This window comes from Diadema setosum, chromosome 19, assembly GCF_964275005.1.
Source record: "Diadema setosum chromosome 19, eeDiaSeto1, whole genome shotgun sequence".
NCBI classification, from domain to species: Eukaryota; Metazoa; Echinodermata; class Echinoidea; order Diadematoida; family Diadematidae; genus Diadema; species Diadema setosum.
In genome coordinates this window covers 14336277-14352607 of record NC_092703.1, presented here as the reverse complement: position 1 = coordinate 14352607, position 16331 = coordinate 14336277, and the positions used below count along the sequence as shown (strand labels likewise).

Genomic DNA, 16331 nt, shown 5'->3' with positions numbered 1-16331 from the left:
ACTGCCCTTCTCAGATTTTACCCTTGCCTTCGACTCGTAGAACAAGCACCTAATTCAAAATACGGTGTATGTACATCCATCGCCAATCTAATGTTATTGTCGCAGAGGACACAAAATTACGCAATTTCTTGTTCAGTCATTTCTTCTATCGGAAGCAGGTGTCCTTCTACTAACACAAACTATACTAGTAGCAGATATGATAAACTCATCTTTTTTTGTCGTTGTTGTTGTTGTTTCATCAGAAATGAATAGCATGATTATATCGCTGTCCTCTGACTGTCTTAGATTTACGAAGGAAGATTCCTTTCAGTATATCTTCATTCATTCATTAACATTTCAGTAATGATATTATTATAAACATCGCGTGCGGGTGAGCTTTAAAGATGTCGGGGGGGGGGGGGGAAGAAAGGACGGCATGGAGTATAATCAGGGAGGTGGAAGTGATCTTCCACCTCCCTGGTATAATACTTTATGTACTATATGAACACACTTCTATACGGGAGGGAAGACACTGCATAATCTCCGTCTTGCGGGGATTTAGGAAAGATATAACATTTTGGTGTGGCTTTCCCTTTCGTTTCAGTCGTATGTTAAGTGATGTACATCATGATTTAAGTAATGCAGATGCAAGTTGTAAGCAATATAGACATAGAAGAAGATGATAAAACATATAATGTTGAACGCGCAATACAAAAATAGAACAAAATATCAAAGCAATTGGCTATTAGGCTACATTTAGATGTATAAAGGGGCTTAGAGCAGCAAACTTGTGCAACTGCAGGCAACAGACTGACTGTTGGAATTGATGAGGAAATTTTAAGCATTGTAAAGTAATAAAATTTTTACATAGAACGCTAGTAAGATTTACAGTATATTAGATCAGCTAACAGTCAAGACACATTTTGAAAATATTCCCCTTCTCTCGTTTTGTTTCTCTGTTTGTTTGTTTGTTTTTTAGATTTGTATAGATGATGATCGGCATTAATAATTCTTTAACACTTGCATTGTCTCATGTTTTATCCTGAAGCCCGTTTCGGGAACACTCGCATAGAAAAGTAATAATCGCTCTGATTGTGGTAACCGGCCGGGAACACATAATCATTCAAAATCATTGTGATTTCACATGATTGTAAGTGTAAATCCCTGAACGAAATTAGCCCTGGTATAATTGGCATCGCAAATAATTAGTTTCGTTTGTCATAAACTCCCTCATTTACGTTTTCCGTGATAAAAGGGTCTAACTGGTGAGAGAAGGGTTTTACAAAATGAAAATGGCTATGTTACTACTCTGCATTCATTAAAAAAAAAAAATCATCATTTAGCCCTTGTCATAGGTGTAAGTTTGCATACTTCAAAGCCCAACCCTCCCCCTTCTCTATTATGTCATTAGCGGGTGACAGGTTGCTGTCACTTTTCACTGGAAAAAAAAAAAAAAACCCACCCCCCCCCCCCCAAAAAAAAAAAAGAAAAAAAAAGAAGATGGACTGGTTTGTGTGTGTGTGTGGGGGGGGGGGGGGGGAGGAGGATAATAAAGATATGTCCACGTGATTTCCAAGGTTACGTGCAAGGTTAATAAGATTTGCAGCAGTAATAACAAGGGTGCGGGCGAACGGATACCGCATTGTTTGTATAGAACGAAGCGGCGAAGTGGAGGGGATGAGTTTTTCTCCTCAATTTCCTCTAAATCGTTTTGTTTGTGCAATCTGCAGACAAGCCGATATATGAGGATATGGATAAAAAAGACGATAATAAAAATAATCATAATATGGTTGACTTCAGAGACGATCAGAACACGACTGAGTGTTCGCGTGACTGTGAAATGTGAATTTCCCGCCAAGCTGGCGTGCAGATGTTTGCGAAGCAGTGTAAAGGAAGATAGTATTATCGATAGGTGGAGCTTCACTGAGAACTTGCACGGCACTGCACTTTCCGTATTATTATTATTTTTTTTTTATGGATTGCATGCATATGCTTAATAAAGGTGAAAGTGACGTTAAAGGAAATCAAAACCCAAAGAGAAATGTGGATTGAGTGAAAGCAGCAACTGTACATTAGTAGAACACATCAGTGAAAGTTTGAGGAAAATGGGACAATCGATGCAAAAGTTATGAATATTTTAAGTTTTGGTGTTGGATTAACCGTTGGATGAGGAGACTACTAGAGGTTATGACGGCATGTGTGGACTACAATATAAAGAAAATATAAAGGGAATCATATAAAACTTAAGTTTTCGTGAATATAAAACATTCCATCAACTTAATACTGACATATTATGTTAAGGGTAGTAATTATTCCCCCTGCTTTCTGAAAGCGGTTAGTCAAGTGCTCTTTCATTATGCTAGAAAAGTGAAAGCATGTTGAATTTTCCCTATATTTTCTTTTACTCATAATTATTGTCCACACATGATGTCATAAACTCAAGTAGTCTCCTTATCCAGCCGTTTCAACACCAACACTTTAAAAATTCATAACTTTTGCATCGATTGTCCGATTTTCCTCAAACTTTTTTTTTCCAATTCAATTGATCAATTCATATCAATTCAATTCAATTCAATTTAATTCAATTCAATTCAATTCAATTCAATTCAGTTCAATTCAATTCAATTCAATTCAATTCAATTCATTAGTTTATTTATTTCCATCAAACACTAATGTGTTCTACCAAAGTTGCTGCTTTCACTCAATCCACAGTTCTCTTTGGGTTTTGGTTTAATTCCTTTAATAATTCATCGTTGAAGTCTGTATAAAAATTCTCAGTAACGGCCTTGCAATTTCAATGTTCAAAATGGCCCAAGTCATGACTTTTGGACAACTCGCAGTGAAAATTACGCACGTTATAGTAAGTAATGACGCAATGTGTGTGAAAACGCAATGAGAAAATTAAAAAATTGCACTCTCAGTTGGAAATTCTTGAGCATTTTTACGACGATGACTAGATATAAGATCACCCCATCTCGATCCTCCCATCATCGTTCCTTTGAACTGGTGTCTTGAACTTGAAAAAGCAGGTCAAAATAAGAAGCTGTTATTTGGACTAATACCCCCGGGTTCCTACAAACAACATTTGCGTTGTTTTCAGAAGGGAGGACGCCATGAGGATATTTCAACAACATTTGAAATGCCCAGCACTATCATGCTTTCATAGTTCCCCTGGCATTGCTCGCTGCTTGATGGGCCGTCAGATGGTTTAGCATTTTCTTACGGTTGTTGAAAACAGGCTAGAATTAAGCCATCAGATGTCAAGCCAGGACGTAATTGACCGGTATGCAGCGAGACATCATGCCCAGAGCGACCTGCCGTGCTCTGGCCACGGGGAACTCTAGGGCTGGGTGCATGCCCGGGGATGGCTGGCTGACCTTGGTAGCATTGACCGGAATTTGCCGAGGAATTCACAGCCGTACGTCTTAGAAGGGAACTAGGTTAGAAGAGTTCACGAGTAGGTCAGGCGTGGTGGGAGCACGCGTCTTACTTGTTGAGTTAGACTGGAGTCTTTCGAGGAACGGACCAAAAGAACGACGCATGGATACCAGAGGAGACCTGTACAAAATACAATTTCATGACGAGCATTATAGCTTATCTTTCATTCATCAAAAAGTGTTTTTAATCATCATACTCAAAGATCATTCTGTGAGTTTAAAATTAAACAAAGTAAGCCGAGACAGGTCAGACTGTGGTTAAAGGCCTACCGGCCGGTTAGACATAGTAAATGCGGATCATATATATATATATATATTACAATCATGTCGTACACGACGGTGCTCACTACTTGAACCATAATTAAGTTAATACTTATAGTGAGTAGGCCTACTATCCACAATATTTTGTCCTAAAATGATAATTCTGACACATTCACCATAGACACCTTTTTTTTTTTATTTATGTTTTTATTGATTTTCTTGATTCAAACAATTCAATAAATTTCGATTCAATTCGATTTAAATTTTATTTCAGTTTTCGAAAGGAACACAGACATTTCACTTTCCCTGGTAACAGAGAATAAGGTTGCATGAGCAAAACAATAACAAAACAGTCAAGTATAAAGTTACAACTTCGACTACAACATAAAAAACGTGAAGGAATAAAAAAAAAAGTTAATGAATAATCTACAGTAAATAAAAAAGAAGGGTGTGATGATAGACGGTAAACTGTAAAAACTCAATATAAAAGGCCTGTTAAAAAGTATACTTTTTTATATGTATATATATATGACAATATCATCATAAACAATTCCCACCTGTCTCAAAAGTCAGATTACTTTGTTTTGAATGATTCATTGATCATCGATAAAGCAAGAAAATCGAATATTACAGATAAAATATCCTGGTCCCAAAGATCTATATGTCAAACAAGAACATGAAGTTTCATCAAAATCTAGAGGCAATTATATTAGGAAGTCACTGAATTGAAATTTCACATTTTCTTGCTATACTATACAAAATCTATGAAAACAAGATGAAGGTGATGATGTCATCAATACACGACATGTGCACACAAGTCTTTTCGTGACATTTTTTTTAAAATCAATATTCAACAAGAACATCACTTTAATTACCTTTCTCCTCAATTTTTATAATGTTTTAAGCGCTTCTAGTTTGCTGAAGTTTAGACCAATAAAGATATGTAAAAATCTACATGGGGGATTTATCTATTATCTATAATGTTCAGTGATTCGTAGTCTACGTGTTTGCAAACAATATCAATAGCAGGAAAAAAATCCTTCAGAAATGTATTATATATGCTGTATACACAATCAGTTTGTTTTTGATACACAAATTTTTGGGCACCTTGCCCTTTGTCAAGTGATTTACAGACTCAGTCTGCAAATCATTTGACAAAGGGCAAGAAGGTACCCGAAAATTTGTGTATTGAAAATAAACTGTTGTTGTAAAGTATCATACATCTTATACATTACAAAAGTTATGCAAAGCTGTATCATTTGGTGTTGTATTACATAAAGACGACTTAAAAACCGAGACACTGCCTTAAAGCAAACCTCAAATACTAACAAAAAGGCAATAAAACACACGGCACAAAGAAGAATCAAGTTTGATTTTGACATGCCTGCTAACATGACACTAATGATTACAAAGTTATAGATACCCGAGCAACGTACGCATCAAAGCAAACAAATATGACAACGCGAAATGTCAATGGAAAGGAAGCGAAATGAAAGATGACATCTGCCATAGCGTCCCAAGTGAGTTTTAATGACAATGGGCGTTTCCCCGGGAGGATGACTTTTTTATTAGATAAGAAAGGAGGAGAATTTTATGAGAAGAGGGGTGACAATGATCCGGTGTTTATTCCAGAGAGGAATGCTGGTTCTTAACGCTGTGTCAGAGAGGAACGGTTCGCCAGGTTCTCAGGTGGTACCCCGCTGACCCTCACGTTCCAGTGTTTACGCCGGAATCGTGTCAATCCACTTTCGACAGACAGTGATGATAACGGGAGCGTGGCTTAAAGGAAACCAAAACCCAAGAGAGCAATGTGGATTGAGTGAAAGCAGCAACATTAGTAGAACACATCACTAAAAGTTTGAGGAAAATCGGACAATCGACGCAAACGTTATGAATTTGTAAATTTTTGTTGTTGTAATGACTGGATAAGGAGACTACTAGAGTTTATGATGTCATATGTGGACAACAATACAAAGACAATATAAAAGAATTCCACACAAATTCATTTGTTCATAAAAATTATACATTCCATCAACTTGATACTGGTATATGCTTACTGTATAGTAATTATTCCCCCTGCCGTCTGAAGGCGGTTAGTGAAGTGCTCTTTCATTACGCTAGAAAAGTGAAAGCATGTTGAATTCCTTTATATTTTCTTTATGTTGTCCACACATGACGCCATAACCTCTAGTAGTCTCCTCATTCAGCGGTTCCAACACCAAAACTTTAAAAATTCATAACTTTTGCATCGATTGTCCGATTTTCCTCAAACTTTCAGTGATGTGTGTTACTAATGTTGCGGCTTTCACTTAATCCACATTTCTCTTTGGGTTTGGGTTTCCTTTAAAGATACTGAGTGCTCCATCCGTCTCACTCTCCCAAAACTTTCACTTGTCATAAAGTTTGGCCCAAGCAAAAATACAAAACAAAACATAAGGCATTTAATTGCTATCAAAGATCGAAGCATAATATATAGTGGCTCTGGGTGTGGTAGTGATGAATGAAAAGTGCTTTGTTTTACAATGTTGTGTGAAATGGCCTACTATTATTTTATCAGGTATACGTGTTATTACTTCACATCGAATGTTTTGAGTCATGTGTGGCAGGATTGATGTTTCACACCGAGTAAGTTTTCTACATGGATGTTCTTGAGACATCCAAGCAGACAAGCTTATGATAACTACTTCCTGGAATAACGGCGAAAACATATTTTTGCATGTAATCTTTTTTTTTTTTTTTTTTTGCAAATGATAAAGGAGACAAAGACAATCAAAGGCTACAGAATAAAACAAAGACGAAATTGAACATAAAACGACAATGGGAAAAACACTATCCGTACTGTGAGAAAGTGAGAGAGTGAGTGGGGTGGGGGACGGAGAGATCGAGATCGAGATCGAGATCGGTGTACAAATGAATATGATGGTAATCAAGAAGGCAAATAATGACCAGAATGTTAAGAGGAATTAACGTTTGAAGAAGGAGTAAATACAAGACAATCTTGCTTACCTGGATTAGTACATATCCAAAAGCATGGGAGCGATCTTTCGGAGGTCCGTATCTTCGGAATATGGTCTACAGTGTCAGAAGATACACCAAGTACCCATGAGTACAACCGTGTCACAAGATTATCGTGAATGCAATGCCTCGTCGACGGATGAAATCACCGAGTATATAATCATAATTATAGGAATTGAATGTAGATTGTCTTGTAGAAGGGTCCGAAGCATTCCCCAATGCGCTCATTATCCCTACGAGAAAGAACACGGTGTCCCACAGTGTGATACATAATGCAAAACACAGTGTGAACACAGTGTGAAATCCCTTCACATTGTTGAATTCGAGTGTTTTAACATTGCGAACACATTGTGAATCATCAATTCGTAGTGTGGAGCAGAACATAACTATGTGAACACACTGTGGAAAACCACACTACGGTATTAAGTCATCTCGTACACAGAGAAATTCGAACGTTTTCACATATAGGAGACTACAATGTGGACACACTGTGTTACACATTTTAGGACACTGTGCTCTTCCAAGCAGGGATGCAGTAGAGATGGGCGGTAAACTGACGAAAAGAAAAGAGTTGAGATGAAAAGAGGAATCTTGATGTCAGTTGACATCGGTTCGTTTTATTTTGTTTTATATTGCTGTCTTGTGTATTTTCTGAGGGTCCCATATCGAACAAGTTCTGCTTCTTAGTGGGACCCTCCACTTCCATCCTCATCCTTAGTTGACTTGTATTATACGTTTTATGTATATATTAACAAAGATGTAATTGCATTTTTTTTCATCTACTTCTCATTTTCATATGTACCTTGTCAAATTACATTCTGCAAGTATTACAAATATCCTGTACATATGCAATGTATATAATTTCTTTATTTGATGGAAGTGAAAATAAAGTTGAATCTTGAATCTTGAAAAGATAAAAAGATACAACAGATACATAGGAAGACAAAATAGAAATCTACCAGGTTTGGCATTGCCATTATTGCATTTTTGCCAGTTAAGTGTTGCTTTTAGTATTTCATATACGTACCCCGGGAATGACTGAGATTTAAAAAAAAAAATAATAATAAATGATAAATCTGTATCATGTTTGAGTGTCGGGAAAAAAAAAAAGCCTCTAAAACATTACGGTATCCTTCCGGAAACCACGGAATTAAGATATAGCGTCTTTGTGATGTATTTTAAAATCTTCTCCGTGCATGTTTTCTTTTCATTTCACAAAAGTGTTACTATAATTCTTTACTTTACACAGACTGAACACATTTCACAGTAGTCTTCCCTATGATTTATCAATGATGTCGACATTGCCTATGAATAAGAAGCTTCAAAGTCAAGTATTGCTGTTTTGTATTCAAATCAATCAAAATGTAAATAATGTTTTGCAATTCATTGTGTGCCTTAGAGCAATACGCCATGGAGTGCCGGAGCATATTGGATACTGTGCGATCTTGATTGAGTCACATGTTATGCCAGACGAGATAATCCTGAGCTCTTTTATGCAATATTTTATGACTCGGTGATTCCCAAAAAGGAAAAACAAGAAGCAGAAAGAGAAGAAGAAGAAGAAGAAGAAGAAGAAGAAGAAGAAGAAGAAGAAGAAGAAGAAGAAGAAGAAGAAGAAGAAAATAAGCAACGCCGCTATAGTATGTCAGTTTGTATCTCCACGGCTAGCCAGAGAAATATAATCGGAGTTCAATCTGTAAGGCATTCGTACAAATCATCATAGCAGTCAATACGTGTTTTACGTCGCAGCTGTCTCTTTAATAGAATAGAGTTATGTTTGCGGACCTTGTCAACACAGAGTAGTCAAAGTTGAACTTGTCGCATTCGTCATAAGCAGTGAACTGTACAAATATTTACAAGAGTAGGAAGTCGCAAACCTGGAAAAGCGTGGATTATCTCGTCGAAATCGTACAGGTGCGATGCATCTATTCTCTGGCGAACGTTGTAAGAGACAGATCGCAGGCGGGGCAAAAACGCAGAACTTTGCCAAAGCTAGGAGACTAGTTTCTCATCCCTTGAAACCAAAAAACTTCGTAGTTTTCGCTGAATTTTTACTTTAAGAGCGAATGAAATTTTCCGTATACAGCGTGGCACTTTTTGTAACAGCACTGTGTAAAGGCTTAGGAAGTTTTATCATGAAGTTTTCACCCTATTATTCTCACAGCGCCCCTCGAATTGAGGAGAGTGAACTGCACCATATACGTATATCTCACTATTTTCGCAGCTACACACCCTATGTATGAATTTACGTATAGGCCGAAAGCAGTATCGGTCGCCAGCAATGTCGAGAATAGCCAAATATTGCCAGATAGTATACTAGTAGGCATAACTCATGTCATCACAAATTTTCCAGTTTCTTTCTCTCTTCTTTCTTTGTATGTTGATTTCAAATAAGCGCAGAATAGTGAGGCTATATAGTAACACGGTAACATTGACCCTGACAAGGTTAAAAATCAGCTCACATCAACATTACTGCCGTCTGAAACCATGGTAATACACAATGACATCATTATTATTCCCTCTCATGGGAATTTTATAAACTAAATATCTCAACCTTTTTGTCATTGCATGATTTTGAGTAAGAACTGCAGTAGAAACAGCGGATATTCACAAACGAGGTTAATCCATCGTCCCATAAAGCGTTAGTTGTGCTTCCTTTTCTTCCCACCAATGTCTCATTATCCTACACTTTCGATATAGTTTGATTTCATGCGTGTGTGCTTGGAGGCAAAATGGTCAGTTTTCTTTATTCCATCTTCTTAATGGGTCGAAGTCATGCAAAATGATGTTCGAGTCTTGTTTGCCCACCACACCTGCCTCATGTTACAGGGAGTACTGAATGTGGAAGAGAATTAGAATGATGAGTTGGACCAAAGGGGAATTAAGCCACACCCCCCTTGGGGACGGTGAAGATGTGTCATTTATGTGTATGTGTGCGTGTATTGTGTGTGTGTGTCGCCGTTTCTCCCTATACAGTTTACGCGCTGTTGCCAAACTGAAGCTGATCAGCCAGAGAATTTCTTGACATGAATGGAATTAAATTCTCTCTAACGAGGTATAAAATTTCAGATAGGTTTCCGAAAAAAAGAAAATAAGTTATCGATTGCATTCATAAAACTTTAAGCGATATTATTTCCATTTTAAATCAGGTTATAAATTGATTTAGAATAATGCATGAAACGTTGAGTTTTTAAATATTTTATACATTCATTTTATCACTTCCATTTAGAATAACCACGACTATTGATTATTAGTGTTGTTTCGTTTCTTTAAGCTGCGAATGTTTGCGAACGTAGCGAATCTTAATGAATTTTACATTTCGTCTGGGTACGTAAACAGTTTCAATCAAATTTGAAAATAGTTCTCATTGTCGCGAACAGTTTTTCTCTTCGCAAAGAAACTTTGAACATTTTCGAAATTCTTGGCGACAAGTTTCGACAAGGAAAAGTGTTTGTCATGGAATTGTTTACAATGGAAACTGTTTCTTAACTACAGATTGAAACTATTTACGAACCCTGATAAAGCCTAAGATCGGCTATACAATCGCAAACATTCACTGCTCAGTGAGATACCCCTTTTAGCTGTAAAATGGAACAACCATAACGCGATATGAGCTTATTTTTGCGAAGTTTCGTATATGGCCTTTAAAGTACTGCTTTCTGCTAATCGCGGAGAGAAGACCACCTACCGTGTCGACGACGAACATCATGGCATTCATCCGTCGTGACATGAAATTGCGCTTCACAGCGAGCTCAGACATTGGCTTGCGATCCACTGTGACCCGCAGGTTTGTGAATGGAATGCGTGGACCACTAGGATAAAAGGGGGGGGGGGGGGTAGACATAATGACGAAGAGACAGACTCAACGAAAAAAAAAAAATGATAGAAAATAAGAAAGACATATCACATTCTTCCGTCAAGTTCAATATCTTTCAGAGATTAACCCCGGCGTGGCAGGCGGGGAAAAAATCCAAAAATATCCCGGAATTTTCATGAGAGTGAAATAGATGTCTTCAAGGCATCAACTCATCGTAATACGATGACGCTATAAGATTTCTCATAGAAACTGTAGAAGATCACTATTCGAAGTTATCTATTAAAGATTTAATGTTTGTTCAATTCATGCCAACACCATGTAACAATATGAAGGGTACAAAACCGTGCTTTGAATGAGCTAGGCTTGGTTTATGAGCAAACTTTGAGAGAAATCATCAGTTCGACTTGAGATTTTCCATTTAAATGTTTGAATCTCTCCTTTGACAGAGAAGTCCTTTGAATTGCCAATTGTATTTTTCTACTTCATCTTCTAATGATATCAACCTCTAAATTTCTCGTCTCAACAATATTCATCTCAAATATCTCTTGCCATCTGATTAGGAAGAAGGGGATGTGTGCAATGCTCTTTCAGAACAAGGCAAGTAAGACTAGGGTTGTGAATGGATGCACACATTTCTATATAATTTTAAACGTATTTCCATATTATGCTCAAGTTGGTTTTTGATAAACAGACTAAGATAAAAACCAGTGTGATAGAGTTTTTGTCAAGAGCATTACATAAATACGTTGATAACGCAAAATGAGGAAAATACGGTTTGGGGATTTTCAAGTTTTATTACTTTTTTTTTTCATGAAACAATGCTACAAGTTGAAAGCATATATGAAAACTAAATGAAGTCATGATGTTATCTATTAAAAATTCCTCATTTCACCTTCACGTGAATTTTGACAGGAATCAAAGACAAAACAACTTATGTCCTTTGCATTACACTATCTTGTGTTGTTAAGAAAAAAAGTTTCTAGCTAGATACTTTTGATTCACTAAAACATAAAACATAGTAAAAACAGGAATGCGGAACTGTAGTATTCCACATTTTTAAAATTTTTTGTCCGATGTTGGTGAAGATTCACCAACGCCTGATTTTCCATTCTTCTGATTACACTTTATTCATTCGAGGTAATGTGGAGGTGGCATGATTTTAAAGAAGTATAACAGGATTTGTCAAATAGCCTCGCAACGTCTTCGAACACATGACATCCTTGGCTTGTTTAGGGCTTGCGGCATCAGGGTTTGCACCCCCCCCCCAAAAAAAAAAAAAAAAAAAATGACTTGAGATTCTGCAGCGTAGGGCCAAAACAAGGCCTTTGTGAGAGTGCCGCGCTAAACTTTAGTAAATTTTAACACTCTTAAAATCTGCCTCAGTTCTTATTACTTCAACTTTTCTTTTCCATTCCCTTCCACCCGTAACCGTGTCTCTGAGACAGCATCATGTTGGTTTCAGCATCTTGTGTGTCAAATTCAGATTGTAAATAGAAACAGCAGAGAATCACGGATGATATCTCTTTTCCAGAAAGTGAAATCAGGGGCAGTTGATTTAAAGACAGTTAAGTTGGATTCTCAAAGCCATTGTGTTATATGGTTTATGACCTAGAATGAACTTTTTAACATGTTAATTGTTTTTGATTCAGTTCTGCAAAGCACAATTATCCCATGCAGACAGATGAATGAAAAGAGATGGCATGAAATGACTGCTTACGCGTTAACATCATGACAAAAAGTTAAAAGGCTAGCTGCTCAACCCCCTTCCTCTTGCGAAAGACATGAAAGAAGAAAATGAGACGTTTGTTTTCATTTTTTTTTTATTGGTTTCTTGTTAGGTCCGACGGTCCTACAACAGATTAGTCAAGGTAATGTGATTGTCATGTTATCAGTAATACACCCTGCCTTCTGATCACATCACTCGCCACGGACTACCAAGTTTAGTGAAACTCCAGTTATGTCGAAAGTTCTAGCAAAATATGTGATGAGAATCTTTCGAATAGCTTAATGTATGATTCCATACGGGACGCCAACTGGTAAACAGTTAGTGACGAGTAATATTGTCAAAGACTGAGAGCGTATCCAATCAGCGAGAGGCAGAGAGAAACCACGCCCACAAGAAGGCGTTTCCCTGTCTGTATTGTTTATCGTGGCTAAGCGGGTCTGTTTCTGCAAACTTTCAGCGGTACATTGCCTTCTCTGATCTTGACAGGATCTACGGACGAAAGTTACTCCGGTGGGTTACCTTTGCGATTTTGGGCTCATTTCCCTTTGGTCTGTTCAACAATTTTTGCTGGAAATCCAACCAGAAACACAAAACTTTTACCCGGTGGCAGTGTTATGACAGATGTGGCGGGAAATGAGACGAGAACGCCTGGCGGAGAACTGTCCGAATTACCTAGACATGACCGAGCTTTTTCGCAACTGACACGCACCAGCGCGTGCGGAGATATTACAACGATTATTACCCATGGCCATTAGCGGAGGCTCTTGAAGTGCTCTGGGTTTACTACCAACTTTCTCTCAGAGACAGGCACACTTTCTGTTTGTAGGGGGAGAAACAAACTTACCATCATGCACGCTTTATCGCTGATACCCTGCCTCCTCCATCTCTGCGTGTTTGTGAGCTCGAAATCTGACCATGGTGACGTCAGTCATGGGATGGTAAGAAACAAGTGGAAGGGAACTGGAGAAAATCTCACTTTTCACCACGAAGCTTGGCACCCCATCCATTTTCCAACTGGCCGAGGCAAAGTTCGCATTTTCCACGACGAGAAGCTCGGCGTGGACGATGACATCGACGTCGAGTCGCCAACGAGGATGACAATGGCCTGTACAGGTGAATGTGCAACGCCATCCCGGGAATGGAATTACACGACAGAGGAGGTACGCAAACTGCTCGCCTTCGAGACCGCCGCAGACGACGGAGAGATATCGAGAACGGAGCTGGTACCAGACGAGAAATTTGTGAGCTACCTGAACGACTGGTTGGCGGACGAGCAGAGGATTGCGGCAAATTTGGCCGAGGAACGCGAAAAGCGTCATGAAAGGAGAAGGCGGTCGATTATTGGCACCAACACTCGATTTCCCATAGACGATCGCAAATTTCTAGCGAAAGAACCATTTTCTTCCGCCGTCAAGTTGTCGACCGGATGCTCCGGGGTGCTTATAGGAGAGAACTATGTATTGACCGCAGCGCGTTGCATACACGACGGTAAACGTTACCGCGTTCCGGTCCGGCAACTCAACGTCGGATTTCGCCGCGGTCGGAGCTTGAAACCAGAGGAAATATCTACAACTGAGTGGGAACGTGCCCTTATTTGGATTCGTGTCTCCAAGGCATTTCTACCTTACGACTGGACAAGGCTTAAGAGTACAAATAATCTACCTCTTGATAAAGACTACGCAGTTCTAGCGCTAAAGAGGGGCCCTGAGAGGCCGTACTTGAACGTCAGCGTCGGCAGTCCCGTTAACGTCGAAGAAAGCGCGCAATTGCATATGAGTGCCCTCGACTCGCCCAATGACGCTGCACTATACTATCGCTTCTGTGCGTTGCAGGGTGAAACGGCGGAGCTGTTGTACCAGCAGTGTGACGGTGATACCGACGCGGTAGGAGCCGGTGTCTACGTCAGGAGATGGGACGGCGTACACGGGCGTTTCACTCGAAAAGTGATAGGAGTCTACAGCGGGGAACAATCTTACGAATTGGACGGACAACCTGCAGTCAATAACATTGCAACGCGCATCACGCCCTTGAAATTTGCTCAGATATGTTACTGGTTAACGGGTGACTACAATGAATGTAATGGATAATATTTTTATGATCAAACAAGAAAACACTTCTTGCAAGTAATATTCATTATGATAAAGCTTTTGTGTGGTGTAAACAAACTAATACGTTTATGATATGCAATGCTTGCAAGTAACGTGTTGTAGTAATTCTTTTCCTTTCAGCAAATTCTTACCGTTTCATATTTGCAAGTACCAATGAGTTCTCTTTCCACATCAGATAGGCTGTTGATCAGCATGCTCTTATTATTAGTCAGCTTGGTAAGGATTTTATTCCCGAGGTTATAACTTTCATCGGTTTATATTGCCTGCTTCCAAGAACAGAGATCCAGGAAACATGTCACTAGTGCGAAATATCCAGATGTGCAGGAAATATAAAGGCTAACTTCTTCGGTTTTAGAGTATGGCAAATTTTATTCTGTGTGTAAGTAGATTTAATGAAACATGTAAACAAATCGATGTGTTTGTAAACAAGAGAGAATATCAATTTTCTCGCCAGCAATGATGTCGCGCTATATGCGCTCCTAATGTGCGCTATATACGAGCACGCAAAAAAAAGTGCGCGTGTTCGCGGGATCAGTCTCTCTAGCTTAGGTCCGGGCGGGAGAATCTCTGTTTTAAGAGATGTCTGTGGTTGGAGTCCCTGAATATCCACTTATGAACGGAAGCGAACTTTCCGTTTCAGTTGTAGTGTTTAATTAAATATATTTTATCTGTCCTATTGTCTCTGCATACTCTTCATTTTCAGTGACTCCTTGTTACATGTCATGTATTATCATCTTTGAAAAGTCGACATAGTTCGATTTGATTTGACGTGTAGTGAGCACAGCTCCACTGTTATTGATGCAGAGCATAAATGGAATATCAGGGGGCGGTGCCCGATAAATTTGAAGAAACAGCCTGTCAATTTCCCAATGATCTCCTCTTGCCAAATATAGACACGAATGCAGTGAACGTATAGCATCCTCGACGCGCACACACGCATACCCGTACGAACACACATGCGTACAGGGTCTTCTTTTGTACCACTCCCTATATGATGTACTTTAAGCAATGACCAACCAACCTCCTTCAATCAACCAAAGAAAAGCAGATATTAATTGACAATAGCTTGTGATGGTGGTTATGTGCATATCATTCACAGCAGGTTGCACAACCAATTAAGGGGGACGCTGGCCCGCAGGGCCTTCCTTAATGATGAGGCTCCATCCCACTGTGAGAAGGAGATGGAGTAATAACAAAACTTGTGGGTCAATTACCAGTCAGCAAGGTGTAAGGGCATGGTCAAGCGCCAGGACAGAATGAGGGTTAGGCTTTAGGAACAGACGTTTGTATCAACTATTTCAATGTGTATCTTCGTGAAATGGAAGCACGAGAAAAGACGAAGTAACTCCCCTTCCTCCTCTCTTAAAAACAAAAACAAAAACAAAAAATAAACATATTGTCAAGCCAAGTGCTGCACCGATTAAACTTGAATACCGTGCATTTCTTAAAGATATGATATCATAATAAGGTCATATACAGTATCAGAGCAGCTTGAGCGGGGGAACTATAGACAAGGCACTATCATAAATGATTGTAAACCAACAATCCCGACACGACCCCGAAGAAGTCTCGGTGGAGGTTTTTGTTTGTTTGTTTGTTTATTTGTTTGTTTGTTTGTTTTTAATGTACTGTAAAGGTCAATCAAATTTATTTTGGATTGATAATGATCATCAGTGTGTCGTTCACTTAATCCGTGACCAATTTTCAACCATCCGCCGAGAGGAGGTGAAAATGAGTGGACCGTTGTGATACTATTGTAAACTTAAAGCAAAATAACAAGTGTTCATCCTCTCTCTATCATAGGGTATTAACCATTTATCTACGCAAATACAAATTTCCAATCCATATATAGTTTTTACAGGGGGTTTATCAGGTTTCAGTTATTTAAATACTTCTGAACAGTTATGTTAGCGGTGTATGTGGGCTCGTCTTATCTATAGAGATTTGTCCTTTTTATTTATGTATTTTTTACTCTTTCCGTTTGATGA

General features: G+C 38.7%; 1 protein-coding gene across 1 annotated transcript; it reads left to right on the top strand.

Moving 5' to 3' along the window:
• Positions 1-12724: 12724 nt before the first annotated feature.
• On the top strand, positions 12725-14573 carry LOC140242759 (serine protease 23-like). Its single transcript, XM_072322518.1, has one exon. The coding sequence runs from the start codon at positions 13084-13086 to the stop codon at positions 14320-14322; it is 1239 nt and encodes a 412-aa protein (XP_072178619.1). The 5' UTR covers positions 12725-13083; the 3' UTR covers positions 14323-14573.
• Positions 14574-16331: the final 1758 nt, after the last annotated feature.